General features: G+C 42.5%; 2 protein-coding genes across 20 annotated transcripts in view; one reads left to right on the top strand and one right to left on the bottom strand.

Moving 5' to 3' along the window:
- RAPH1 (Ras association (RalGDS/AF-6) and pleckstrin homology domains 1) overlaps window positions 1-19,656 on the top strand; it is a gene marked incomplete at its 5' end in the record, with an annotated part of 344,080 nt that extends 324,424 nt beyond the window's left edge. For 4 of the 14 annotated variants that reach the window (XM_083842783.1, XM_083842784.1, XM_083842782.1 and 1 more), the window contains 6 exons: window positions 1,186-1,329; window positions 2,583-2,693; window positions 5,851-5,949; window positions 6,612-6,732; window positions 7,386-7,528; window positions 11,163-19,656. In XM_083842783.1, the coding sequence (XP_083698909.1) occupies window positions 1,186-1,329; window positions 2,583-2,693; window positions 5,851-5,949; window positions 6,612-6,732; window positions 7,386-7,528; window positions 11,163-13,148 (2,604 nt within the window). In that variant the 3' untranslated portion in view covers window positions 13,149-19,656. The other 10 variants (XR_014586375.1, XR_014586376.1, XR_014586377.1 and 7 more) reach the window with 10 other exon arrangements.
- A 1,244-nt stretch (window positions 19,657-20,900) lies between these two features.
- ABI2 (abl interactor 2) overlaps window positions 20,901-27,160 on the bottom strand; it is a 61,921-nt gene continuing 55,661 nt past the window's right edge. For all 6 annotated transcript variants that reach the window (XM_083842853.1, XM_083842854.1, XM_083842851.1 and 3 more), the window contains one exon: window positions 20,901-27,059. In XM_083842853.1, coding sequence (XP_083698979.1) covers window positions 26,884-27,059 — 176 coding nt within the window. In that variant the 3' untranslated portion in view covers window positions 20,901-26,883. The remainder of the gene's footprint in view (window positions 27,060-27,160) is intronic.

The raw sequence follows: 27,160 nt of genomic DNA, 5'->3' as shown, positions 1-27,160 counted from the left end.
TCCTTATTTTGTTTGGTAACCAAAGTGAGGTTACCTCTAACTGTGGCTAAACACAGTCAAAACTTGTATTTATCTGAGGTGGTAGAAATATTTTTTTAAAACTAGTTCTCTCCAAATTGTTATTCTCTACAAAATTCTATAGCACTGTTTCACTGAAGAGTCTGTGTTAGTATTTTAAATTTTGTTAGTAAGAAAAGCAGTTAAAAATAGTTTCATTTACATTTCAAAATAAACCACGAAAAATTAAATTTAAAAAATGAGTGACAGAAAAGGAAGTTATTTAATATTGAACACATTAAATAGTTTACAGAACTGAGGACAACAGAAAAAGTAAGTGTGGAGCAAATAAAGCAAGCAGTACAAATAGTATCTATAAGCTAAAACCAGAATGGTTTTGTGACGTTTTTGTAGAGACATACCCATGCTTCCACTTTATTTCCGGAATAATGATTATGATTTCAATTGTTACACAAAAGTAAATATTTTCAATATTTAATTTTTGATCATACTTAATAATACAATTACTCTTAGGAGTAGCATATTGCAGACTTTTAGTCTATTAGTACTACAGATTTTAATAAGTGGTTATGTGAAAGTATTCAAAAAGCTGTATCAAAAAGTTGTTTGGAGCCACAACATGCAGAAGGTTGTAATGCTGTCTAATTCTACCTGTCTTCTAGGATTCCTCATAAATCTCTGTTCTGTGTATTAGTCTGGAGTGTATTTAATGCATTTTTCTTTCTGCTGTTAGCTTTTTATAAATAGAACTTTAACAGGAAATGTAGTATTGGCATTAGTAGCAACAAGTACTCAAGTAATGGATGCATATGTAGTTAGGTTTTGTGTATATGTAGACTTATGAGGCTTTATCTATAAGGTGACCTCATGGCTCTAAGGCCAGTAAAGCTCTTGGGAGGATATTTCTGATAAGCAGTGGTTAGAAAATCTTTACAGTAGCTACTAATATTTCTGTTGAGAAAATGCTAAGATCCTGTACGGTATTTGTCTGATTTACATTAGACTTTCTGCATGTAATCTCTGGGTCATGTTATTGCATGGAGAAAGTACTTGTTGTGTATGCATTCCTTAGATAAAGAATTTCAGAATTTCAATCATTGAAAAAAGACCTGCATGCAGTATGTTCTCTTTCTGTCTCTTCCCAAACCACTGTGTGTTCATCTGCAGGAGTGTTTCTGTGGAAGTTCTGTAACTGTGCCAGAAATTGAGGGAGTTTTGTGGCTGAAAGAGGATGGTAAGAAGTCTTGGAAGAAACGTTACTTTCTTCTTCGAGCTTCTGGAATCTATTATGTCCCTAAAGGGAAGGCAAAGGTATGCTATTCTAAAGCAATTTCTCCGAGTTGTTTATTGCTGGTAAATCATTTGTGCACAAGCGTCAGCCTCAGAGTTTGGCTTAGCTATGCCCTGACCAGAGCCACATCCCTAAAGTAACACTGCAGCTTTATCATGGAAGAAAATTATAAATTTACTTTAAATTACTGTGGTGGCACTTGATGTAAATTGTCTAACCCCAAATTTCATGACAACAGGGGTCTGCTCTTTGAGTGAGTTCAGGCTTAGGTGGTCAGAAACACCGAAGAAAAAGGATTGGTGGAGTTAAGAGACTGTCTTTTCTCAAGTAGAATTCAGATGAAGGACCAAATTGCACTGCAAGTTCTGGTCATAAAATATCAAGACCCAACTTCACAATCAATATGCATAACTTTATTGGGTTTAATTATTTCATATAAATGGGATTCTTTTTTGGACCAATTTGTGGTACATTTTTTGAAATTGGTAAATATCGTTCAGTGTCATTTACTACTGTTCTGTATGTTTCGATAATGAAAAGGAAATAGAAAGCTGCTACAAATGCATTATAGCTTCAAGGCTGAACTCCTGCAAGTTCAAGTCATCCACGAATCTGTGGGTCTTGGCAGCATGAACTGGTTTGCAGCACAGGGAGTTTGCTTCCCCCATAGCTGTCAATGGAGAGAAAATCGTCCCTGTGCTCTCCCAGTGCATCAGCTCCCTTTTAGACTTTAATACATCTCAAACGTTCTCTCTATAGCCTTTTACTTCATTAAAGCAATCTATATGCAAGATATCCTGTTGAAATTCTGTGCCCTACAATCACTGCCAAACATCATAAGAAGTATACTTATGGTCAGATTGGAATTTGGGGACCTTGCTTATTACTAAGATGAAATATAACAAGCAGCTGTTAAAGTTTCTGATCAAATCAGTCCTATTTGCTCTCTCCTGATACCAACTCTGAATAATCATTAGCAGCCTGCTGTAAAATGTGGTCAGAAGGCAAAATATAAATAAAACACACACACACATAAAAATGGACTGAATTTGAAGAAGAATAACCTTGTTAAAAGAATAAATGTCTGATGCAAGAGTTTACACATGGCTGTATCCCTTTTTTGTATTGTTAGTATTTAAATCAGATTGAAACTAATATTAGACTGTAACTAGACTTTATATTAGTATTGAATCTTAACACTAGACTGATTTTTTCAGTGTGCGTGCTTTTCTTAAAAGGATATTTTGTAAATGAGTATTTTTGTATTTAATAGGTCTCGCGGGATCTTGTATGCTTTCTACAGCTAGATCATGTCAACGTTTACTATGGACAAGACTATCGGAACAAATACAAAGCACCCACAGACTATTGTTTAGTGCTGAAGGTAACTTGTTAATTGTTTTAAAACTCCTACCACTAGAAATAGCAATTTAAGAGCTTCAGACATTTCCACACTAGTCTTAGTTCCTTGTAATAAGTACAGAGAACAACAGAAGAATGGTGTTACTGGGTTCATCTAGCATTCTTGGTTTCTCTGACAGTGGCCTTTCTTTATAAGCTGCTTAGGGAAAAATTAGAAGTACACAACAGTCTGGCAGAGATACTTAGCAGAATACTTTTTCAGCCTTTAGAAATTTAGGGAGTCATGGAGTGGATCTCAGTTATTCTGTTTTGGAACCCCAAGAAACCTTTAGCATAAACCTTATATGTTCTTTTACTTCTTCTGATCCATCAGTTGCTTTCCATTTTATTTTTCCTAGTTCTTGTATTGGTAAGTGAACAGTTGCTTGTTCTCCATGCTCTTTGTGACTTCGTAAACATTTTCATATTGCCCTGAATTGCCTTACTTCCAGACTGAGTCCTGGTCTATTTAATTGTTTTTTGTTGTTGGTGGTTTTTTTGTTTGTTTGTTTGTTTTTTACTATAAAATATAACACTAAAATCTTTCTTTGGAAACTGTATGCCTTACAACAGTTCGGATTCAGTGGAAGTGCTCCTTGAAGCACTAATGTCAGGGAGTTCCTGTCTTCTCAGAGCATAGGTCCAGAGTTGTGCAGAAATCAATACTGTGAGTGTCAAGGCTACCTATATTGCCCAATCAGAGGGAAAGGGGATGCTATAAAGGAAGAAACTTCAGTGTATAAAGGACAAATAGAACAAGTAGAAAAAATGTTACAAAAGTAATGACCTGATCTTAAACGGTGGGATTTGAGTGCTTTCAGTTATTTTAAATTGCATCAACTCATCTCCCGGTCTCTCTTGACTCCTGCACGTTTCTCAAAATGGTGTTAGTTCTTGCAAGATAGCTAGCTACAAAGCTTTTTAAAAACAGATTTTCACAGTATGTTCATAGCAAATAAAGTGTTTTCATGGATTTGAAAATGGTGCAAGTAATGAGATAGTTACAGTTGTGCTTAAAATTTTCATTTGAACTTTTATCTTCCCTAATTCCCATCTCTTGCGGTGTTATGCATGTCAGTACATTAGAATGTTTTATGTGCCTGGAACGTGTGGCTGCCTATATATGGTGTGAAAGAAGGATTTCATTTTTCAACAGACAGGGCAATATGTGTTTGGGCCCACTGAGAGGTAGAATCATAGAATCATTTAGGTTGGAAAAGATCTCTAAGATCAGCAAGTCTAACCGTTAACCTAGCACTGCCAAGTCTATCACTAAGCCATGTTCCTAAGTATCAAATCTACACATCTTTTAAATACATCTAGGGATGGTGACACAACCAATTCCCTGGGCAGCCTATTCAAATGCTTTCCCACACTTTCAGTGAAGAAATTTTTCCTAATATCCAACCTAAACCTCCTGTGGCAACTTGAGGTTTCCCATGAACCTCCTTTTCTCTAGGTTAAATAACCCCAGGTAGATTGGATATCTAATATGGAACATGAGATTAAGAGAAAAAGCATAAAACTGAAATTGGAAGTATATTCTCTGGTCTTGTAAGTCCTTGGCACAGTTAACTGAAGACAATTAAAGGCAAAAATACCTGTGTTTGTAGGTATTAGGTTACTTGAACTAAATTGTTTTCTTCTGCTTGCTTGTCACTTTCTATCCATGTCATTTTGACAGGTTAAAATGGATATTTTTTTTCAAACTTGTTGATCACCCAGAGTAAATCAAACTAAGTCTTATCTTAGTAGATTTAAAAAATATATATATTGCCATTCTGAGTGTAAGGGAAGGCATGGAAATGTTGAAGTCAAAATGTAACATGTCTAAGTTTTCCTTTATTATTTAAGTAGATTCATGTCATAAAGTTAGTTGGCTAACTTATACAAAATGGAGCTATATTTTTAGTGTGGAACTGACGAATCACCAATTACATTGAGTTCTGCTTTCCTCAATTCTCAATGTGCTAAATCAGTGTTTTATATCAGTATCAACAAAATAGAAGCCATGCAATTTTTTTTTGTATACACAATTGATTTTGTGTGTTACACAATGTGTATGTGAAAGAGATCAGTTCTGAAAAACAAAAACAGTGATCTAAAGTCATAGTGAAGTTAGTTATATATATTCTGGTTATGGAGATAAATGTGTTCATGTTCATTTTGAAACGATTGTGTTTGGAAGACGTAGCAAGAGAAAACAGTCTGAAAAGAGATTAAAAGTTCTTTGATATATATTTAAAACAGTCTCCAGTAAAACTGAAATGCCTATGAACATCTAGCAAAACTCTATTGCTGGTCTATAAGCTAATACAGGATAATAATAAGTTGAGTATTCACAGTTGCCATGACAGCTCTGTGACATGTAACTTCTGCAGCACAGACAGCAAACAACTGAGTAATCCATCCAGAGTGATTTCCATTGTTTGATTTAAAAAAAAAAATTAAAATCTATTTCTTCTGTATTTATAAATACAATATTTTTTCCTTTTCTACATGCAACTGGGAGCAGCGAGTATTTTAAATGACAGCCGTGTATCAGTAGGACAGGGATCTTGAAGGCTCTACAAGCTGAGAACAGAATTGTGCTCACAGTATGTCATTTGTGGGATCTCACTCAAGCCATGCAAAAGCAGAGTAGAGTATGTTTGCTTTCTGACAGCGTGTTTTGGTGAGAGGAAGCTAAAACAGTTGTCTCCCTCAGGTGGTGATTTAGTCCATAGACCACTAAAGGAGACAACTCTTCACACTTTGACTATCCCTTGCTTGCAGTTTTTACAAGCTGACACTGTTCTGGCTGCTTGGCTTGAGAGTATAAATACTTCTAAAGAGTCTTAGGGATGCAGAAAGCTCTGTAGGTACGTAGAAAGTACAGCACTAAAATACTCAAGAGTCGCCCTTTGCTAGTGTTTCAAACCTTAAGTCAGTGTTTGCTGGACATGCTGCCAATTTGTGTGTAAAGCAGTACCCCCACCTCCTGAAATACTCTCAAACATTTGTAAATGGGTCCAAAGTATGCACTACCATGCAAGAGCTTCCAGCAATAAATTTGTCTGTATAAAACTCAGAAGATAAATGGCTTTCCTTATATTCCTAGCTATTAAAATATCGGTGGGGATTAACATTTTTTTCTGCAGCATCCTCAGATCCAGAAGAAATCCCAGTATATCAAGTATCTTTGTTGTGACGATGTAAGAACTCTACACCAATGGATCAATGGCATCCGCATTGCTAAGGTAACCTCCTCTAGCCAGTCTTGCACTGTTGTCATGACTTGTTGTCATTATCTGTTTGAAACCATTTATAGTTATTTGGCAAAATACATGCTAAATCCAAATTCCTTTTATTTAACTATTCTGAATGTGAACTATACAATATTTCTTCTTACATCCCTCATTCCCTAAAAAAATTGGACCCTTCCATTTCTGCCGTACTTTTTTGTCACGTGACATAATTCTGACTGACATCTGTGCTAGATTTCAGCCGACTCTCTTACAGACATTAAAAAGAAGGCTTGTGGGAAGAGATGAGACTTCGGGTTTGACAGAGTTTTTTCTAAGATCCCCAGGTTGTCTTAGTTTATTTGTTGGCCCATTTCTTGCATTTATCTGGGTGGTTTGATGCAGTCTCTTCTAGCATAAAGAAACTGTTTTTATTTCTTTTAGCAATTCACTAATAAAAAGGCAAAAGATTGGGAGGAGGAAGTTGCCACTGCTGCTAAATGAAAGAAAAAGAAATTTGCACTGATCTAATTTTGTGTGAGCTCCTTTACATAGAGCCTGCTTTTTTATCTCTGGGGAAAAAGAAGGTGGAATAGAGAAGCCGGAGGTGGAGATCAACAGTCTGAAAAGGGTACACAGCCTGTATAGTTGTTACATTTGTTTGTCATTTTGCTTAGTATGGGAAGCAACTGTACATGAATTATCAGGAAGCACTGAAGAGAACAGAATCGGCATATGACTGGACTTCCTTGTCTAGCTCCAGTATCAAGTCAGGCTCCAGCTCATCTAGTTTGCCAGGTAATAATGTGATCTGTCTCATAATGGAATGGAAAGACTTAACTACCTTTTTTATTCACAGTTATTTGGAGACTGCAGGAGAGGCTATTGCAGGAAATGGACTATATTAATCCAAAAACCTTTATTACTTCTAGTGGTGTGTGTTTTCAGAACATACCGTACTTTCTCATTCACTTCCAAAAGAGAATATTTTTCTGATACCAAGAGGAACTTCATTTCAAATTCCTGATGCTGCTGTCTTCATCTATTTGAAAAAAAGAAATCAAGGTCCCTATTTTAACGATGTAAACTGCTTTTGTTAACTGAAATATTTGAAATTGGCAATTGGGAAATAATCCCTGCCCATAGGCAAAGATCCAGACAATCTCTTGAGAGACAAACTGTGAAAATAGTGGTTCTGCTCCTTTGTCAAATTTGTTGTGCCTGCATGAGTATGGTCTTTTTGCTCTGTTGTGTTGTCCAGACAGCAGTCTTCAGTGGGCTGGCTGTGAGCTGGAGCTTGTGCAGTCGTTAGTGGGAACAATGTTATTTGATGGGATAACACATTTAACAAGCGTGACCAATAAATGTCACACAGACTTGCATTATAAGCACACTAGCTCTAATCTTACATTTAGAAATGTAAACTGTTTCTTTGCTTTTTTTTTAAACAGAATCTCAATCAAATCATTCTAATCAGTCTGACAGTGGAGTTTCTGACACCCAGCCAACTGGACATGTCCGTTCCCAAAGTATTGTCAGCTCCATGTTCTCTGAGGCCTGGAAGCGAGGCACTCAACTGGAGGAATCCAGCAAGGTAACAAGAAGACTTTAGTTTGAGAACCAACACCCAACAAAATGCACAAGACAGAGTGTTACCTCTTCCACCTCTGTCTGGAATGGGATGGATTTTTTTCTCTTTATTACTTTATTACTCTATATTATTTGCATACACTGCTGCATACGTTTTTTTTCAGGAATCACTTTTTCAGGGAGTTCAGACATGAAACCTTCTGCTCTTGTTTTTATTAGTGTGCACAGAACCCCCCTGGTGTTTGAAGGCATGAGACAGTCCTTCCCAAGAATCCTATTAATAAGTGTTGAGTAAAGACCAAATAAAAAGATCAGCTGTTAATAAGCTGATGAATTAAATTAATTTATTAAGATCTTTCTTCAGTTAACCAGTCACATTTTTCCATTGTAAAGATGTAAATGACAGATCTGGAGGCAGGTACACCTATTTAAGACATGCTCTAATGTTTTTATTCCAATGGTTGCTATTGTATTCTGTGGAAATGGAAGCAGTAAACATAGACATGGTTAAAGCAGAAGTACTAAAATTGAAAGTAATTGTGGATTGAGACAGATTTGATATCTGCTGTTGCTGGTAGAGAGTTACAAAAGATAGTAACCCATCGACTCCGAGAGTCTGTGGTGGTTTGGTTAGTTTTATGTCTGGTAGTTGGCTGGTGTAGTTCTTGGGGAGTACCTGCACACGCAGCGGAACCACCACTTTAGCTGGTTGGTTGTCAAGCTTAAAGGAATTTCCAGGTTCCTGAACAGCCATGATACAGGTATTAACTGCAGCAGTTACGTGTGGAAGTGTATTGGCAGGATGCTGTGGGAAGCCATCTTCTCTCCTGTCAGTCTCAAATCTTTCCCAAACTGCAGGTTCAAGCTAGATAGAGAAGGAAGATTTTTAAAAATAAAACCATGGGTCACTACACCTCATATTGGTGCATCAGATAAATAACTAGAAATAAGACGCAACATCACATTTTCAAATAAAAAAGCACAGGTGGCACAATGTGAAAACTGACTTGGCTCTGTTCTTTGGGATTTGTAACTTTTCTGCAGTGCCTGCTGGCTTGGAAATCATCTGATTGTAATAGTGATGTAGTACTTGGCCCAGGAACATAGCTTACTAAACTGTGATTCAAATTTTTCTACTGCATGTGTGCAACACCTGCTGCATGTTCATCAGCGGATGGCTTGTGTATGTGTACAGGGTGCATCATATCTGCAGGGACTGGGTTGATGGAAAAGACAGGGCACTCAAGTCTGTCTAGCATGTATCCAACAGAGGTGGAAGAGTACTGCTATGAGAACTGTCATGTTACTGTTTTCTGAAGTTTTGTTTTTAATGTGAACTCTTTGCTACTACACTCTGTGAACTTCTGGAGAAAATTTTGAGATTAGCACTATGGACCACAACAAGTCCATAGTGCCGCTGGCAATTGCTCATTTAAATAAACCCCCATAATTTTTATGTTATCTGATTAAAGCATTTTTACAAATAAAATATTCAGACTGCTCCCTATCAAAGGCCATCCATGTTTCAAGATTTCATCCATTTGAATTCCCTTCTATGCACAAATCCATTAAAAGGTACATATCCTCACATGTTGACACAGGTGAATGGAAACTTGCAAAGACTCCAAATGAAATGAACCATGTAAAATTATGATTTGAAACTATGCTAAAAAGAATTCTGAGTAAATTGTTCACAAATTTAACTTAAGCCAAACTACTATACGTGCTTTTTTATACTGTACAGCTCTGGCCAAAGGAACATAAATGCTCAATAAATTAGGCTGGTAGGGGCAAATGTTAAACTGTGGCAAGAAAGGAAACAACATTATTGATATAATTGGTATATTATTATATATATTAGTATTATTGATGTAATTTCCCAAAATGCTGCTGTTTGCCCAAAGAATATTTTATTCACTTGTTCACATTCATCACAGCTGGACAGTGAAAATGTCATGTCTTGTTTTCTTGTTAGGTTTTAAAAATGTTCTTTTAAATAGGATAATACAACAGGTGTCAGAATGCGTGCTCACTGTGTGTGCTTTACGTGACAAGGAATAAGGGACAGTTCCCTGTTCAAGACTCTCTAAAGTCTTGCCATTCAGGGATAGCTGTTCTTTTATGCGTCAGTCTCCCTCTCTCGCTGTTGATGCCGCTTTTATTTTTTCCTGTTGCCTTTTGCTGTCTCAGGTGTCAAAAGTGAAGGTCAGCACACCCGTGGTGCCTTATACAGGGCAGAACTAAGGTCAGGGGATGTTACTTGTAAATTCATTAACTTGGGTGATTGGGAGAATGGTAATTGCAGACTAACATATGCAAGAGATCAAGATCTCTCCCTGTTTTGTTATGTGAACACGTTGATGAAGCTCGAGAACTTTGTTACACTCCTGCCTCACAGACCTAACGTGACAGGTAGAGGCACACCCCATGTTTGTTGTAAATTGCCCTTTGTTGTTTCTTACCCTAATCTTTTTTGTGTTGTTCCTGTGCATATAGAAACTCTGTGCACCTGTGTTTAAAACAAAACAATATGCAAACATTCTTATACAGCGAAAATGAACGTAATTGGGCTAACTTGTGGCAAAATATCTACTAATGAAGTGTAGGTACTGAGTGCGGTTAGTTGCCGTGTTGGTATTGCATTTCTAATGCATGTTTCTAAGCTGTGCACTGTGAAGTTCACAACTTGGCTTGTAGAAAAACCACTTTGTATTAGGAAGTTGTTGATAAACTTGCGTAATGTAATTATCTTTTTAATTTTTAACATGAACGTAGGTATACAATTTTAGAGAAGCAATTTAACCTGAGCAAAACCCAGTGAGTAGATGAAAGCATTGCCTGCTGCTTTCCCATTGCTCCTTCCCTTAGACGGTTTTTCCCTGTCTTTCCTTTCTTTTTTCTGAATAACATAACAGCTGCATGCCTAGCTTTTCTTTTCTAAGCTAACTTGTGTTGCAGGTCTCTAAACATTTCCTTCTGGGGAAATTTTCCTAGGAAACCTTAGTGGTCCCTCTTTTTTGTGTTCAGTGTCAGAGCATGTGGAGAAGGACCTCAGAAATACGCCTTTGTAGAGCTTGCTCTTCATGTGTTTTAGAGCAGTTCAGGATTTCTGCACTGTGCAACACTAAGCTGTGTTAAGGCCTGCACTGACAACATAAAGGCTTGTCAGACGCTCTGGGAGGCCGTGTATGGTTTAACTTCAGTCTTACAGAGCTGAAGAGATGCCTGCAGTCTCTTGCTCTGCCCAGCGTCCTTTGTTGTGGCCATTGGCACTCTGGGGAGTGTCCTGTTTGGTTCATTATGCTTGCCCGCAGGAGGACCCATGTGTCTCACTGGGTACAGCTGCCTCTCCCACAATTTCGGCATAGCTTGCAGTAGGCCTGGCCCCGCTGATTCCTGGCAGATCCTCTGCCAGCTTGTGTGGCCAGACTGCAGGGTTCAGGCTTGATAAGTGTGAAGAACTGTCTCTTGCTGCATTGTTTTCCTAATACTTCCTGCATGCTGTGATCTGCCACTTAATTTTTAATGACAGGCACATTTAGATCTTGACTTTATAATCTCTTTGTCTCCTTCCCTCCCTCTCTCCCTCTCTCTCTTTTTCTCCCTTTCCACTTTCACTAAAATTCCCTTCCCAATAGGCCCGAATGGAGTCTGCAGGTCGGCCCTTCATGTCTGTTCCACCTCCTGTGTCCCCGCAGACAAAAGTGGCGACCCCCTATGCAGCCTCACAGCCATCCCCCCCTCTGCCCCCACCACCACCTCCCCCTCCTCCACCCCCACCTCCCCCACCACCTCCTCCGCCCCCCCTCCCCAGCCAGGCTGCCCCATCTGCTGCCTCTCCCGCCACCATGTTCGTCAAGTACAGCACCATCACCAGGCTGCAGAACGCTGCCCAGCACGGCGGGCCCTTTTCCAAGGCTCCAGCCGCACAGCAGCCACCCCCGCCCCCTCCAGCCTCGGGCAAGCCTCAGATCCTGGTGCCCCCCAACGGGGTCATGCCACCTCCCCCCCCTCCACCACCGCCTCCCACTCCGGGCTCAGCCATGGCACAGCTGAAGCCGGCGCCTTGCGCCCCTTCTGTGCCACAGTTCACGCCTCCGCCACCCCCCCCCAAAATCCATCAGGTGCAACCAAATATAAGCCAGGCTGCTGCCGCTGCAGCTGCTGCTGCCCCCCCGTTGCCGCCCCCTCCTCCCCCCGTGCCTGCGCCCCCACCACCCCAAGCACCCCCAAAGCCTCTCGTGACAGCTCTCCCTCTACAGCCTAGCGGGAAGGCAGCATCACCAGGGGTCACACATGTCACCCCCCCTGTGCCAGTTCCCTTGCCCCTTGCAATTAAGAAACAACCGAGTGTCACCTCTTCCCAGGTGCCTCCGCTGCCCCCAGCCCCTCCAGGCCCCACTCCTCCCCCAACGTTCCCAAAGCAGCAGAGTTTCTCTGTGAAGCCGCCTCCTTCCCCTCAGTCCCCAGTGCCGTCAGTGGTGAAGCAGATAGTCAGCCAGTTCCCACCTCCTCCCACCCCACCTGCCACTGAGCCCCAGCCTCTGAAACCCCTGCCACTGAGCGTGGCTCCCCAGTCGCCTCCAGCGGTGAAGGCGAAGCCCAAGTGGCAGCCTGCCTCTGTTCCCTCTCCGGATTTCCCCCCTCCTCCACCAGAGAGCAGCTTAGTGTTTCCTCCTCCACCTCCTTCCCCAGCTACCTCTGCAGGTTCTCCCCCCCCTGACAAATCAGGGTCTCCAGTCAAAAAGACCAGCAAGACATCAAGCCCTGGAGGGAAGAAACCACCTCCAACACCTCAGCGGAACTCCAGCATCAAATCCACCAGCTCCACTGAGTACCATGAGTCCAAGAGACCTTCAGTGGACCACCTTGTCAGCAAATTTGCACACCCACCAGAGCCGTCAGGGTCTCCTTTGAAGGATTCATTGCCTCCTGCAGCCCCTCCAAAGCCTGGAAAGCTCAACCTTTCTGGTGTGAGCTTGCCCATCGTCGTTCCGCAGGGAGGGATCCCAGCCAAGGCTCCTGCGCCAGGTGTGTCTGGGAAGGAACCCGTGGTTGAATTCCCTTCACCACCGTCGGATTCAGACTTTCCACCACCGCCACCTGAAATAGATCTTCCTGTCCCACCAGTTGAGATCCCATCCGTGTTTTCAGGCAGTACCTCCCCGAAAGTTGCTGTTGTCAATCCCCAGCCTCAGGCATGGTCAAAACCATCCATTAAAAAAGCCCCACCGCCCACGCGTCCGAAGCGGAATGACAGCACTCGGCTGACACAGGCAGACGTTGCAGAGCCACCGGTGACTCCTGGCCCCCAAGTGCCCACTTCACCCAAGTCCAGCCTTAGTGTTCAGCCGGGATTCTTGGCAGACCTCAACCGGACGCTGCAGCGGAAATCCATCACCCGGCACGGCTCCCTCTCGTCTGCACGGATGTCCAGAGCAGAGCCCACAGCCACCATGGACGACATGGCCCTGCCACCACCCCCACCGGAGCTTCTGGCTGACCAACAGAAGACAAGCAGCTTCAAGGGCAGTCATATATCTGGCTATGCAACGTTACGGAGGGGGCCGCCGCCTGCACCTCCCAAAAGGGATCAGAACACCAAGCTGTCGCAGGACTGGTAGTCCCCAGGGGCTGGTGCTCTCTGACTCGAGGGCTGCTCTGTGGTCAGGCAGCCTGTGATGTTATGCGCTTGGAGAGAATGTGGGGGACGTGAACAATAGCCCCGTCAAAAGAGGTGATCTCAAACTGTAGCTAAGGTTAAAGATAGAGACATTCCCCTTCTGTGGCTAGGCCAAAAAAGTTGGGGGCTTGGGGTTGTCAGTATTTTATTGGGGGAGGTGGGTAGAGAGCCATCGACTTAATCCTTTCAATTTCTTTTACCCTTCGTATGGATTGGACCAAAATCCCTTTTTCTTACTTTTTCTGCATTGGGGGGAAGATAATTTTTGTAGTGTCTGTCCATGTGAGACATGTTTGTGCATGTATTATAAGTGTAGGTATATAATATATTGTGATATATTTCGTCGCAATTATAGAAGATAACCAGAATGTTTTTGTAGAGCCGTATTTATTGTTTCAGTCACTATATTATTGGGAATAAGACTCTGTTACCAGTCAAATCTTACCGTATGAGATGGAGATGTAGAGGGCACTTTAAAGAAAGGAAGAAGAAAGAAAAAGAAGTAGGAAAAAAAAAAGCACCACAAACCTTTTGGCAGTTTGTGATGGGTAAATAATGGTGCAAAGTGGAGGTGTTCTGCTAGTAATTGTACATTGGTCATTGATTGAAAAATACAGACTCAACATACCAAAACATTCTGGTCATAATACTACTGAAAATGAGTATGTTCTGACGAAGAAAATAGATTTTATATATAGTGGGCTGGAGTGAAATATATTTATACTATAAAGAACCTCCCCCTTCCTTCCAAATAGTTTAAAAATATACACTGCTACAAATTAATTGAAAACTATTTGCCCATGAAGTAACTAGGATAAATACGTATTATTCCAATCCATTATGCATTTTAAGTTTATAATAGGCTCGATCGTTTGTTTTTATGGCACAAGATGACCATTTGTGTTAACCCCTTCTGAAAGCTGCCAGGACTCCTGCAATCAGTGCCAACCCACAAGGCTGACCCGTGTGGATCCATCACTTGTACGTGTCATTCTTTCCCTGAATGAACAGGTAGGTTTCTGTAGAGAACACTCTGTTCTCACACAGACACACGCTACAGTGTACAGTCTCACCTTGTCTGTGCCTGATCAGATGTATTATCTTTACAAAAAAATAAGTGTCTGGAAACAGTTAAAGTGTTGTTCTAATTCATTAGAAACTGTCAGGAAACTTTCCCTTCTCGAAAAAGCGAAGGGAATGGTAATTTCAGGCCAAGCACAGCTGGAATTCTCTTTTCTTTGACCTGCCAGAGGCTGTGACCAATGCATAAATCTGTTAATTATGAAGTTGCGCTTCTAGCAGTCAAGGGAGAGGACTGGAAAAAAACTTTGAGAGGCAATAACGTTTGCTATTAGTTTAATTTAAGGAGCTGTATGAGTAGGAAATAGATTATCATAGTTGCCTTTTTTTTTTATTGCTACCGAGTCACAATCACCGTATCAAGTACTAGCGTCCTTCATCTTGTATTTCAGGAGTTTGATTATACAGTCTTACCTACATATTGGACACAATAAGGTATTGTAATTAGGATAAGTGGTCTTGGGTGTTATGCATGTTTATTACAGGGTAGTGGTACACAATCTTTTTAAATTAACTAAAATACTTGGACTGTACCTATGCCATCTGCAGCTGTTAACAACTTCCCTGGTCATTACAGGGATACTGTCAAGGCTCAGCTGGCAAAGGATTCTACTGTTTACCTTTATTCCAAAAGCAAATACTATATGCTTTCCTCCCCCAAAAAGTGAATCAAAGGAAGTAGCCTGACCTGACAGTATCTTCAAGTGTGTAAAACAAGACGGAAACTGATCTCTCATTAGAGTAACTCAGATTGAGAAGAAATATTGTGAGTGTCCCCTATTCCTTATTTTTTTTTTAAGTCCAAATAATAAAATTAATATCTTTGTGAATAATTTATGAATAGGAAAAAGGTTTTGCCAATTAGAGGGGGAAAATGATACATCTATAACTATATAGTTTTAAATAAGTGCATCATGAAAAGAGAAAAATTAATGGTGCTGTCTCTGTTGACCTGTTTCATATAATTTTATAAACTCCGTTTCAGCACCTCTGGAAATTGTTTTAATATTTCTGACTAGTTTTTTTGAGCAATAACAATATACCATTGTGTGCATTTTTAAAGCACTGCTATGGAAAGGCACTTTTTTTGTACCTTTCAAATTGTTCACAAAGTTTTGTTTCTACTATTTTTGTGCTTATCAAGTGTCCTTAACAGCATTTGCATTGTTGATTTTAAGCATGCTCAGTATAGCTGGCAAGTAACTTCGCAGGAAGATTGTTAAGCTATACTGCAATTCATGGGTGCTGTAATTTTCTACGTTGGTCCTCCTGCTGCTTTGTACTGTATGCAGCTCCTGGGGCTCACACCCACCAGTGCAGAAGGTGTGCAAGTACAGTCGTAACCCCCAGCTGTTACTGATGATAGGTAAGTGGACAAATCTACTCCCTGGCAGGGTGCATCTGGGCTGACACAGCACATGCTCCCAGATGAGAATCAGGGAATTCTTGCTCCCTCTGTTTTCCTTTCCTTACAAGATAGCTAGCTCCACTGGTGGGTGACGGTTGCAACCCTTTTTCTCCTGTTCACTCAGTGCGGGTACCTCTAGGATTTGCACTTGGCAGAGCAATGTTTTCAGTGCAGTTTTTTCAGAGGCGTTTGAACTTTGTTCTTATGTTCTTGTGCCCAGTTTCATTTACCCAGTATCTCCCCCAGGACAATGAATCCATGCTTAACATTGCAGGCTGCGTAACAGCTTGCTGGGAGACAGAAGTTTAACTCAAGGTTCGCAGCAAAAAGAGTAAGTGTTGGCAAAGGTTGCAAGGTCGCATCCTTCTTAGTAGAACGTACTTCATCAGTCAGTAGTGATACAGAAATGTGAGTGGCTGCAGCTTTGTCTCAGATGCGTGCTGAAATTTGGATACAGAGTGATTTGGACAACCTGGTTTGCCTTTTCAGCTTATGGATCCTGTCAATGGAACTTGCTTTTCCAGTTTATTTACTGTTTTTATGACAGCAAATATCACGCCTTATTTGCAAGTAAGTTATTTTTCTCCTTGTGCAGTGGTCTCAGAATTGTACAATTTTATCTTGTAAAATCAGAAAATAAAGGGGCCAAAGCTCAGACACAAAGCAAGATGCTTCTTGCTACAAACAAGGGCAGTAATCCTTTTCGCACTACTAAAATTAGCATGTGAGAGCTGAGATCTCATACTCTGAACCCACAGATAGCAGATGCTTTTATCCTAAAACACTGAGTATAGTTATAGTTATGTGGCATGATGAAGTGTATATACCCTTTGGCACTTAAAGCGTATGTCAGGGAAAGCCCTGCTCCTGCAGGAGGAGGTGAGAGCTGACAGCTGCATTCTTTATGCTCTTAATTTCCTCTCTGCCAAGCAGCAGTAGCATCCACCTTTGCAGGTAGCAGGGATCTGTTCAGCCAGCAGAGAGGGGGGAGGTTCTCTGTGCATGCAGCACAGCTGTAGAAAGCAGGAACCTGGAACCTGGTCTTCTCAGGCACTCCAGTTTAATTCCGCTCTTGTGGAATTGCTTTGGAAGGGAAAACTAGGCTCTCGTAACAGCACTAATCGTAGAGGAAAAATGATAGTAACAAGAAAAGCTTTTGAGCAAGTGGTTCTGAATAAATCACAGGTAATTTGGTTGAAGTAGACATGCCAGTGGTTCTGTTTTGTCTTTCAAAACCTTTGTTTGGGGGAGGAGGTTAGGCACGTCTCACAGGAAGTAAATAAATTAAAAAAAATCCAGTTATTGTACGTGGAAGAGGAAAGCTCCTGCTTCCCCCTGTGCAGTGGCTTTCTCCTGCAGCAAAGCACTGCTTGCTCTAACTTGGTGCATGACCTCAGAGCCAAAGAGCTCCTCTCCTGAACTTACTGTGTGATTTCCTGCAGGGCAATACAGAGTGATTGACAGACACATCAGGGAAAGAGTCAAGGTACCTGAATCACTTTGGTTTCAGGGCTGATGGGAGAGGGAGCAATATTTAAACAAGTGCATTTTAAGATTCACTGTTGTGGAGTTGCACATTTAGAGGGTTTTTTGTTGTTGCTGTTTTTTTCTAATTTCTTTGTTCTGTGCTCTTAGGCAACCAGGTAACACAAATCAGCTCAGAGAAAGTGTGGCCAGTTTTGCTCTGGGTTAAAATTATTTTTTCCACAGTTAAAGGAACCGAAAGTGCCACTTCAACAACAGAAGGGCAAAAAAGAGAATTTTTCTGCTTATTACAGAAAACCACATAGAACTAAATTGTACTTCAGTGGTGCTGTTACAGGTAAAATAATTTCTTATTCAAAGTAAGATAGTAAGTAAGTGGGTCTTATTACGAGTATTATGTCCAATACAGTCATGTTAAAATCAGTTGTATCTCCTTGATTAACTGGGGCATTGTATGGCTCACTGGCTGTAACTATAGCTGGGGAACACTTACTGTGTTAGAGAATTAGATTTACCATTTGAAAATCTTGTTAACGTAGAGCCAAATTCTTCTTAGAGCTGTATTGACATTTCCGTTTGATTTGTCACACAGAATTTCCAAGACTTGCTGCTCTTCCTGGTTTTTATCATTTATTTTAATGTAGCGGCAGAAGTTTATAAACGTATTTTCTGTTTGGTATATGCGTATGTGACTTCCACCTTGTCAGCACAGATGCTTTCCTGGAGTTTTGTATCAGACCAAACACAAAAGCAATATAAACTCCTGACAGAAGGTAGTGATAGTGCAGCCAGAACATATGAGGGCTTTTCGTTTGTTTGTTGTGGGGTTTTGGTTGTTTTGTGGGTGGTGGTTTGTGGGTTGTTTTTTTTTGCCTTTCTTTTATTAAGGTTTAGATTTTGCACGTGTTCAAACAGTGCTCCTAATTTGGGGGTAAAGGGAATCTTACTTCTGTTGGAGAGGAGCTTCCCAAAGCCCCATTTTCTGGCTCCTGGTGTTTAGCTTTGCAGTCCCTTGGTTACTCGGGACAGGCTCCAAACCAGAGAGTGTTTAACACTACAGGTTTTCCATAGATGTTTCTGTAATATGCTGGTGGATTTAAAAGTTTAAGTTTGGAAATATAAATTTCTCTGAAATTGAATAATTTTCCTTTCTGAATTATTTATCTCCTTCAATTTAATATATATATTAAATACATATGAGTGACAAAACCAGCATTATATTGCAGGGGTTACCACTCACTAATACTGTGATACCATGAGTCACAGGCTTTGTCTAGTTTTGAAAAGTTTAAGACACTAAATTGCAAATGAGGTGACAACACACGCCTAGCTGTCCTAAGTAAATTAAAGTAATTGCCACTAACATAGGAAAAGTAGTTATTTGGGCTGATGGATATTTGGTGCTCCGAGGCGCTGAGTAGGGCAAGGATTCAGTGAGCTCTCTTTTCAGGAAAATTACACAGCCTCGGTGAGGTGAGCTAGAGAAGAATTTGGAGGAACAGGAACTGGTGCTATATGTATGCACAGTCCCCCACAGCAGGGATTTTGTGAGGGGAATGGGTGAGAAGGAACTTGAGGAACAGGTTTTGGAAACCCCCTTATTTAACACTTAAAGGCAACTCGTCTGTTAGGACACTTAGGAATGGAACCAACTGTTCTCTACAGTGGAAAACAGTTTCCTCTCACCTTTCCTAAGATGCCAAAGATGCATTCAGAGCTAAATTTCAGGTACACAGATGTTCTTGCACCAGCTGGTCCTGGATCCAAGTGGACAGGGGCTGCAGCTGCTGTTTGGCAAGAGAGCAGGGCTGCCGCAGGTAGCTGTTGTGCATCTCTTGCCTTTGGTAACTGGGGGTACAGATCTGCAAGGGGTGGGGGCAAAGAGCAGTTTAGCGAGGGAACCTGTGCCCAGAGGCTCCCTCGCTGCTGATTTGGTGCAGCACTATAAAGCTTGTACTTTAAAAAGGAAATGAAATTCTTTCACAAGTTGTAACTGAAATCTTAGTTCTCCTTCTAGTGGACTGCCGTGGACCCGAAATTAACTGGAGTAGCAGTTTGTTTTATGGCTTACACTAATTGTTAGTGGCCACTGGTGATATCCTGTATAATACTGGGGATGCAAATGTAAGAAAAAAAGTGTCATTGCAATGATGATTTTTCTGTACAGCAAACTTGTGCTGAGTGCTATAAATACATTCATGTTTACTGCTTTAAAAAGAAAATTGCACATTCTGTCTTTCAGTGGGATTGCCTCCCCTCTTCTTCCCTTTCCAAAAAGAAAAATCAAAGCTCTTTTAGACTGATAGCTTCAGGTTGGGGGGAGCTTTGCCATATTATAAATATATATAAATATATGTATAAATATACTTTTTTAAGCATGAGAGAGGACAAAAGAAATACTACATTATAGAGTACCCAATATAGACCATTATACAATGGAATATGCACAATTCAATAAAGATGTAGTTAAATTTAATAATTTGTTTTAATCCTCTGTCTTGCCATTTTCCTTTTTCAGTTCATAGCCCACATTGTGTTCTAAGGGCACCAGTGGTTCCCCTTTTAGGGATCAGATATCTGACAGCCTACAGGTTACAATTTCTGTGCTCACGCTTGATAAAATTGCTATTTATTGTTCCTTTGCACAGTTCTTTCCAGTGGGTCAGAACTGGCTGTACCAGTACAAGGTGCACACCAGCTACAGGTCTAAAGAGGACCCAGAGTGAAGGCTCACCTTTTGTATCTGCGTGCTTCCCCAGACGTGCAGGGTCCTGGCATTACTCTGTACATCTCTGCTCACCCAAGAACAGCTGATGGCTGGTAAGTGCTTGTGCAGCCCCTCTCTGGGGTCCGCTGTAGGGGATTCAGCTCTGTTCATCTCTCCCTTAGGGACACTAATAGGCTAGCCATGCAGCAGTCATGAGATACTACTGCAGGGATTTGAAAGTCAGGATTATAGGAACTGAGACTGGAATTCCTGCTCACGTGGGGCAGTCATTCGTAGAGGCACTGAGGTACTTGGTCTTGCATGTAACTGAGGTAGTCTCTGCCTTGAGCCAGGAGATGGAACACCATACCATCCTTGGGAAGCAGCAGCTGCAGTGCATGCTCTCACCTACCGGAGACAGCTCAGTGAAAGGAATTCACAAGCAGCACAGCTGTGCGCATACCACAAGGAGATCAGAGCTGGACAGGACACAGCACATAAAGCAAGTGTCACGGCCCCAGGGCAGGCACGTCACTGCTGAAAGAAGAGCAGCTCTTGTGTTCCTGCAGGCCCAGAGGAAGGGACTTCTGCCTAAACACTGGTGGTGCAGAATGTTACTTGGGAAAGGCAAGGGAGAGCAGCTCTCCAGCCAGCTCAGACAAATCCAAGCCTAAAGCTGGTGGAACAGGATGGCAGCTCAGAGCTGTGAACATGGCATGGGTGCCCTGTGCTGGAAGAACAGCTGGCATCCAACCCAGTAGTGGTAACTGCAGGAAAGGCAGTCATACAGAAGTAAGTGGAGAGAGCAGCTGCTGAAGGCAGCGAGGTGGACGCAAGTCATCATACCTGTGCTGACCTCTGGAAGGGCTGACCTCAGAGCTCCTCTGGAACAGGGCTGCATACACAATCTACTTATCCCAGCCTCGACATGTTGAAAAGTCTGTAGCAAAAGACAAGGAATGTGACGCAGCAGTGACACACTCACAGAACACAAGGTGACAGAACACATGGTGTGTGCTTTGTTCGTTTTATTTAGGGCTCGTAACAAGAGGGTTTAGTACACAGCAACAGTTAATTCCAAGTACAATTAAAAAAATTTAAAAATTGGGTTTTGCACTCACTTGGAAGGTGGTTCAAATGGCACACACAATAAAACGTTACTGGCGGCACACAGCTCCCCAGAGTCCTGCAGGCTTGATCATTTACAGTGGGCTCTGCACTCATCCACTGCATCAGCAGTGCCAAAATCAAAAGCACAGGGTGCTTCTCCTCTGACTGCAAACCAATGGTGTGTGTGGGGGTTCTGCTTTCAGAAAAAAAGTACATGGACAAAAGATCCATGTTAGACACTAACATTTTCAGAGAATTCATAGAAACTACTTGTCCATGCAAGTTGCAAAAGACACTTTTTCAAATGTGAAAAGAAGCACTTGGGCTTTACAGAAAAAAAAAAAAATCCAGACGTCAGCACTTTAGCAAGGCGCTGTAATGGAAATGAATTTGTACAAAGCTCTTCCTCATTAGTAGATAGTGGTAGGATTTTTCTGAGGTTTTAAGAGAAATAGGAACAACTACACTGCACGTATTTCAGCAGAGTCACCACACAGGTATTCAGCAGGATACTGGGTGTAGGCTTACCTCTGGCCAACGGGCTGCTGACTTTACCTTTTTGTAACGCATCTTGGAATAAGCAAAGGTACTAATAAAATGGGTCTGTTCAGAGTACCAAAGAAAAAAAAAAGTTCCTGCATTCACAGGAGGCTGCACAAAACACATCGGTTCTTTTCTTTGAATGAAAGCAGCAGAACACCGTGGTCTATGAATTATTCTTTGTAACAGCAGTTGGCAAACCTTGGCCGCATCAAGCATTCAACAACCTTCCCACAGACAGGAGACGAAGGTCCCACTACTCTTGCACTTTCAAAAAAATCAAAAGGACTGTTGCTCCACACTGACTTCAGCTACTGAAAAGAAAAACTGTTCCCCTCTTGCACTATTCTGACCTCTGTGTAATACCATTTTAGCCACAAACTGTGGCTGTGCCTAATACTGAGTGATGCCAAAGGGTGAGGAAGGTGGAGAAATATCTGTAAGCACAGTAAATTCTTCAACATGGCTCCCTATAAGCTATAGACCATCATCTACCTGCTCATACTGTTTTACAACACTGCTTTTTCTCAACATTAAATACTTGCCTTAGTGAACGCAACAGTTCTGCACATTTCCCACTGCCACTATTGCCAGCAAAGGCTTGTCTGACTAAAGACTGTATGGGTTTTGCAAGGTTTCTTGAAATGCTGCAGTCCTCAGTCAGTGACTCTACGCTCAATGCTAATAAACCCCGTAGAAGCCAGAGCACCAGCCTCCTCTAGCAGCTTCCAATGAGTTGCCCTGTAAATGCCACCAGATTACTAACCGAAGAAAAGTCCTGTCCTTTCCACACAAAAATGTAAAACTTTTGCATTTGATCTATGCCTGAAGGCCAGAGACATAATTAAAAGTGAGCTTGTTCCTCCTGAAGAGAGGCACAGCTACAGCGTTCACTGGGAACTGCTGGAAGCTGCGGAGCGGAGCACAGCAGTAATGTGCCACCCTCTGACACAGGTAGGAGACACCCCAGAAGCACAACAGGCTGCACCAGTGCATGACCCTCCACCACCAGTCAGCGACTCACACATACGCGGCAGGCAGGCAGCACGCTCCCTGTCCAAAAAGGAGCATCAGTCCTGTCGCTGCTTCCCTTCTGAAGGGCAGCTGAAAAGCCCAAGGTAAAAGTGCTGCTTGGCAGATGCTGCATTGCTGCCATCATACCCTTTGGTTCTCGGCTGTCACCAAGAGTGCTGAAGAACCACGCAGAGCAGGGGCCCAAGCATTCTGCCAATTTGCAAACATGGCACTAGCGCTGCCTTGACGAGACGCGCATGCTGGCATAAGCAGAAGACAGGCACATCCTCTTACTCCAGAAAGTAATGCACAGCGAGAGCCCTCAAACAGCAAAGAAAGAAAGTTCTCAGGAGGTGTGAAAGGAGAACAACCTGTTCTAGCAAGGGCTAGCTGGTTATCAGCCTTCCTGCCACCTCTGGTAACACACCCAGCCAGAGACCAGAGGGACAGTGGGGGAGCTGTGGTGCAAACCAGCAACAATTTCCACCCACTTCCAGGAAACCCCAACTCAACTTCCTGTTATCACAACAAGACAAGGGCCAGGCTCCACCTTTTGCCCTTCAGTGAGAGCAGCGGCTCGTCAATGTCCGTGTCTGCAATCGCTCACAAGTCAGGCTAACAAGTCCCCTGGCACTGCCTCTGCTCTCTAGTGCCTGCTCCAGCTGCTTGGCATGGAGGTGCGGTACAAATGCATAGGCATAAAACAGGGGGCTTGGTTTTCCTGCCACTCTCAACCGGCTGCTGCAACAGCCAATGAGAGGAACAAAGAAAAGCAATCTGAGAAAAAAAAAAACAACAACAACATGAGACACATGCAACCCCAGCTCCCTCAGGAACAAAGGCATGAAAATAACTGCACCAACACTAGCTGGGAACAGTCTATGACCTCCTTTCACACAGGCATGTGGCAGAGGGATAGCTGTAGTTAACAGCTTTGTCCCAAAGCACCAAGAGCAAGGAAAAACTCTGCTACAGCAAACCAAAGCAAAATCCACAGCTAGAGAGTCCTAGTGCACAATGAAAACATCTGGCTGGGCTAATACAGCTCTCATGAAGGGAGAAACATTCATTTTGGCCATACAGCATTCTTTGGCCTATTCTGGAGTATCTCCTTCCCCTACGTCTCTCATGCACACCTGCTGCTCTGATCAACGGCTTGTGATGCTGAACACCTCCCACTGTGGCAGCAGAACTCAGTGAAGTTGTGCATCTATGTGAAATACTGAGGGTTTTTTCCACACTTCTCCCCTACCCCCCTTTTAGAAGTATATGTAAATAAGGAGGTGTGGGGGTGAAGGTTTTGGAGAAGACATACAAGGGACAAAACTGGAAACACAACCCTCACTGACTTCACTAGCATGCAGTCTATGTAACATTAATACACAAAGCCTGTTTACCTTGGCCTGGTCTATGACCATAACATCACATCATCCCCAAACAAGCCACAGAATTAAAATCTATACAAAATAAGAAGTATGCATAAAACTCAACACATTTATTTGCATTAGTACTGCATAATAAAGCTTAAAACCAGCAGGAGGTGACCCCAAAATCCCATTCAGAGCAACTCTTACAGGACAAACAATACCACATGCTATCTGCAGAAGCCCAACTAATCTTTGGCCCATCAGCCAACCCAGCCTTTGAAGGAGCTTGGCACATCTTCAAGGTATTTCAGCCTCATCTTCTGTCCTGAGCTCTGACATGCATTCAGCACTTTCCAGAGTACACACTGCTCCGCTCTGGCCACTCTCAACACAGAAAACTCACAAGATACACAACCAGCTGAATGAAAATTAAGGACATGGGTGTGTATCACACACTATGGAAGTACACACAGTCATCACCCATCAGTCAGAAGTATTCAAGCGCATGCTCTTACACATACCGAGTTAAAGACATGATTGCACTAATGCGTGACCTCCCAGCTGGAATATGGGTGTGCAAGGAGAGAGCATTCACTCTCCTGTAGCAACGTTCTAAGCTGCCAAACTCGATACATTTGTGCACTGTGTGTTCAGTCTTCATCAAAAACAAACCCAGCACAGCAGAAGGCAGGAGAGCTCCAATAGTCCTGGAAAACGCAATTCTTTGGTGCCTGTGTAATACTGCAGTGCAATCACCCTGATCTCTAGCCATGCTGCAAGCACCACTGCCCTATGCAAAAGCTGTAGGCCTGCCCTGTGGCACTGGAAACAGACATTCCAGGTACTGGACAACCAGTGTTTCTAGGTATGTTTCCAGAGAAATGGGCTGAGGGAACTGAACATGGCTGCTTCCACTAGTCTTGCTGCAAGACAGAAGGAAGGTAAAAGGGTATCTGTTCTAGCTAACGTTTATTCCAAATACTAATGCTGCCAGCTTCTAGAAAGAAGACAACAGTGTCTTGGCTACACAGCTGCAGACTAAGCATGGGAGAAAGTAACTTCCATCTTTGCACTGGTTCCTTCAGAACTGTACCTTCCACCAAACTAGTTCCTTTTACACACTGTCACAGGAGTTAATGCCCTCTTTTGCAAGCTCACCGCAGATACCAATAAACTTACCAGTATCCCCCATGCACCTCACCTGTTTGTTTCCTCATTCTTTCCCCTTGAACAGCTGTGGGTCCTTCCCACTAGAGTTTGTACCAAACCTGCACCTCCATCCTGATACTGCACCGGCTACAAAGCAAGGGGATTGTGTCAAGTCCCCCTGCCAATATCACAAACTCACCTTGGCACTGCTCTCTGCACTGCAGTTTTACACACGGGCCTCAAAAGAAAGGTGCAGCGTTACCTTGCCTTTGACAAGCTACTGCTGGTACCCGCTGGAACTTGGTCAGGTGACAGTCAAAAGTTGTCCAGGAAGATGCCCTAGCCAGGAGGCTCTCACAACGCAGGGGTCAGCTCCATTTGTGGGCCAACAGGACTGCAACAGGAGGTTTAATCGGTTCATTCTGTTAGTGCATGACATTCACCCAAAGACAGTGTTTAGTCCTTCCTGAGGGCAGACTAGTACAGCCATCATTTTACACTGATCTGCAAAGCAGAACACTGAGCAGCATTTTAACTGAAACTTAAAAAGCAAACTATTAACCCAGGGGCCTTCACTCGGTATTACTCCACCCCAGATCCACCAGTACAGCTCAAAATATCTATTTCTTCAAAATAAGCAATGGAAAGGATGGGGAGAAGAGCTAGGACTACTACTAGTTACTGCTTGGATTTCCATGGGAAACCAGTACACACAACAGCCCTTTTTACTTCCACTGAAGAGATTTTGGCAACAGACATGAAGACGACAATTGCCGTTTGTCCTGCCTCTGCACAGGGCTCTCACAGTACGTATGCAAATCTAGTCATCAAGTACAAAAAGCCAATTTACAATACCTGATTGGATTTTTAAGATTATATTGTGCATAAGACTAAAGTTGGGGGTAAGTTTCTCTAGTGCAAGCAGGCGTGAGTAGATCTGAACCTTAGAGGTCACAGCCCCTAGAGTTTATCCTCAGACCCCAGGAGGACCTGTAAACTTCGTTTCACCTTCACCGTCAATGGCATCTGTGAGTTCCGTTTAACCCAGCAGCACCCATGGCAGGTAGCTCGGTGCGGAGCAGCACGTTTACATCAGCGCGTAACAAAAAACAAACCTGTTGCATTCAAAAGATGAGGAAATGGGGGTGAGGGTCCTCTGGGCTGCGGCCATCCTAATTGTCTAAACTAAAAGGCGAGTGATTCAAAGCCAGCTCTGTGTGCCCTGGGTCAGCCTACATGTGCAGAACAGCTGCAAAAGTGTTTAATGCTAAGATGTAACCACCTGTAAGGAAGTCAGATACAGGAACGGCTTTGTGTACAAATCCCAGTGTTCCCTAGCACACGAGCGTTCTTCCAGCTGCACAGGAGTGTAGTGTAGAAACAGGAGGGACATCCACTGGCCAGCAACCTTTCACCACACGCATCACAGGACATCCCAAGTGCCAGGCACTGCTGCCAAAAGTAGTACCGTGAGGGCGCACAGGATTCCTGAGACAGATCCCAGAGCCTGTCAGAAGTCAGAATTTGACTGAAGTGTCAGCTACTCAAGGAGTTTGTTACATCTGAATGGGTCAGCTTAATTCACCATCAGATGGCTCAGGATAGCCTCTCTGCTGGCAGCCGGAAGAGCCATTTGTTCAAACAACTCAAATCACTATTGTTTTATAATGAGGAAAAAAAAAAAAAGAAAAAAAAGAGTGGTTGTTACAATTATCCTTCATTCAGCTATTCTGGATGGGGCCCCAGAGGCTGGTGGAGATCCGGGAAGCCCTGACAGCTCCTACAACAGGAGATGCAGAGCTCTGTCCTTGAGTCTTCACTCCGAGTAATGCATGATGGACTCTACATAGTTCCCTGGGAAGAGCCCCGTCACTCCATTCATGACCCCTTCGTACCAACCGTCATCATTCTTCTTGATGACATATATGATGGCACCTTCCTGAAATGATAGCTCATCTTCCTTGTCCTTCGTGTAGTCATAGATAGCCACCACTAAAGAACAGAGAATCAGAGTATGGACTGTTAGGAGAGGTACGAGCATGTACCTCAGTTATCCCCACATTTAGATATATAAAATGCACATGTGCAGTCCT

Source organism: Anser anser (genome assembly GCF_964211835.1).
Source record: "Anser anser genome assembly, chromosome: 6".
NCBI lineage: Eukaryota > Metazoa > Chordata > Aves > Anseriformes > Anatidae > Anser > Anser anser.
Note: the sequence above shows the minus strand (reverse complement) of the source record. Positions and strands in the feature narration are given on the sequence as shown.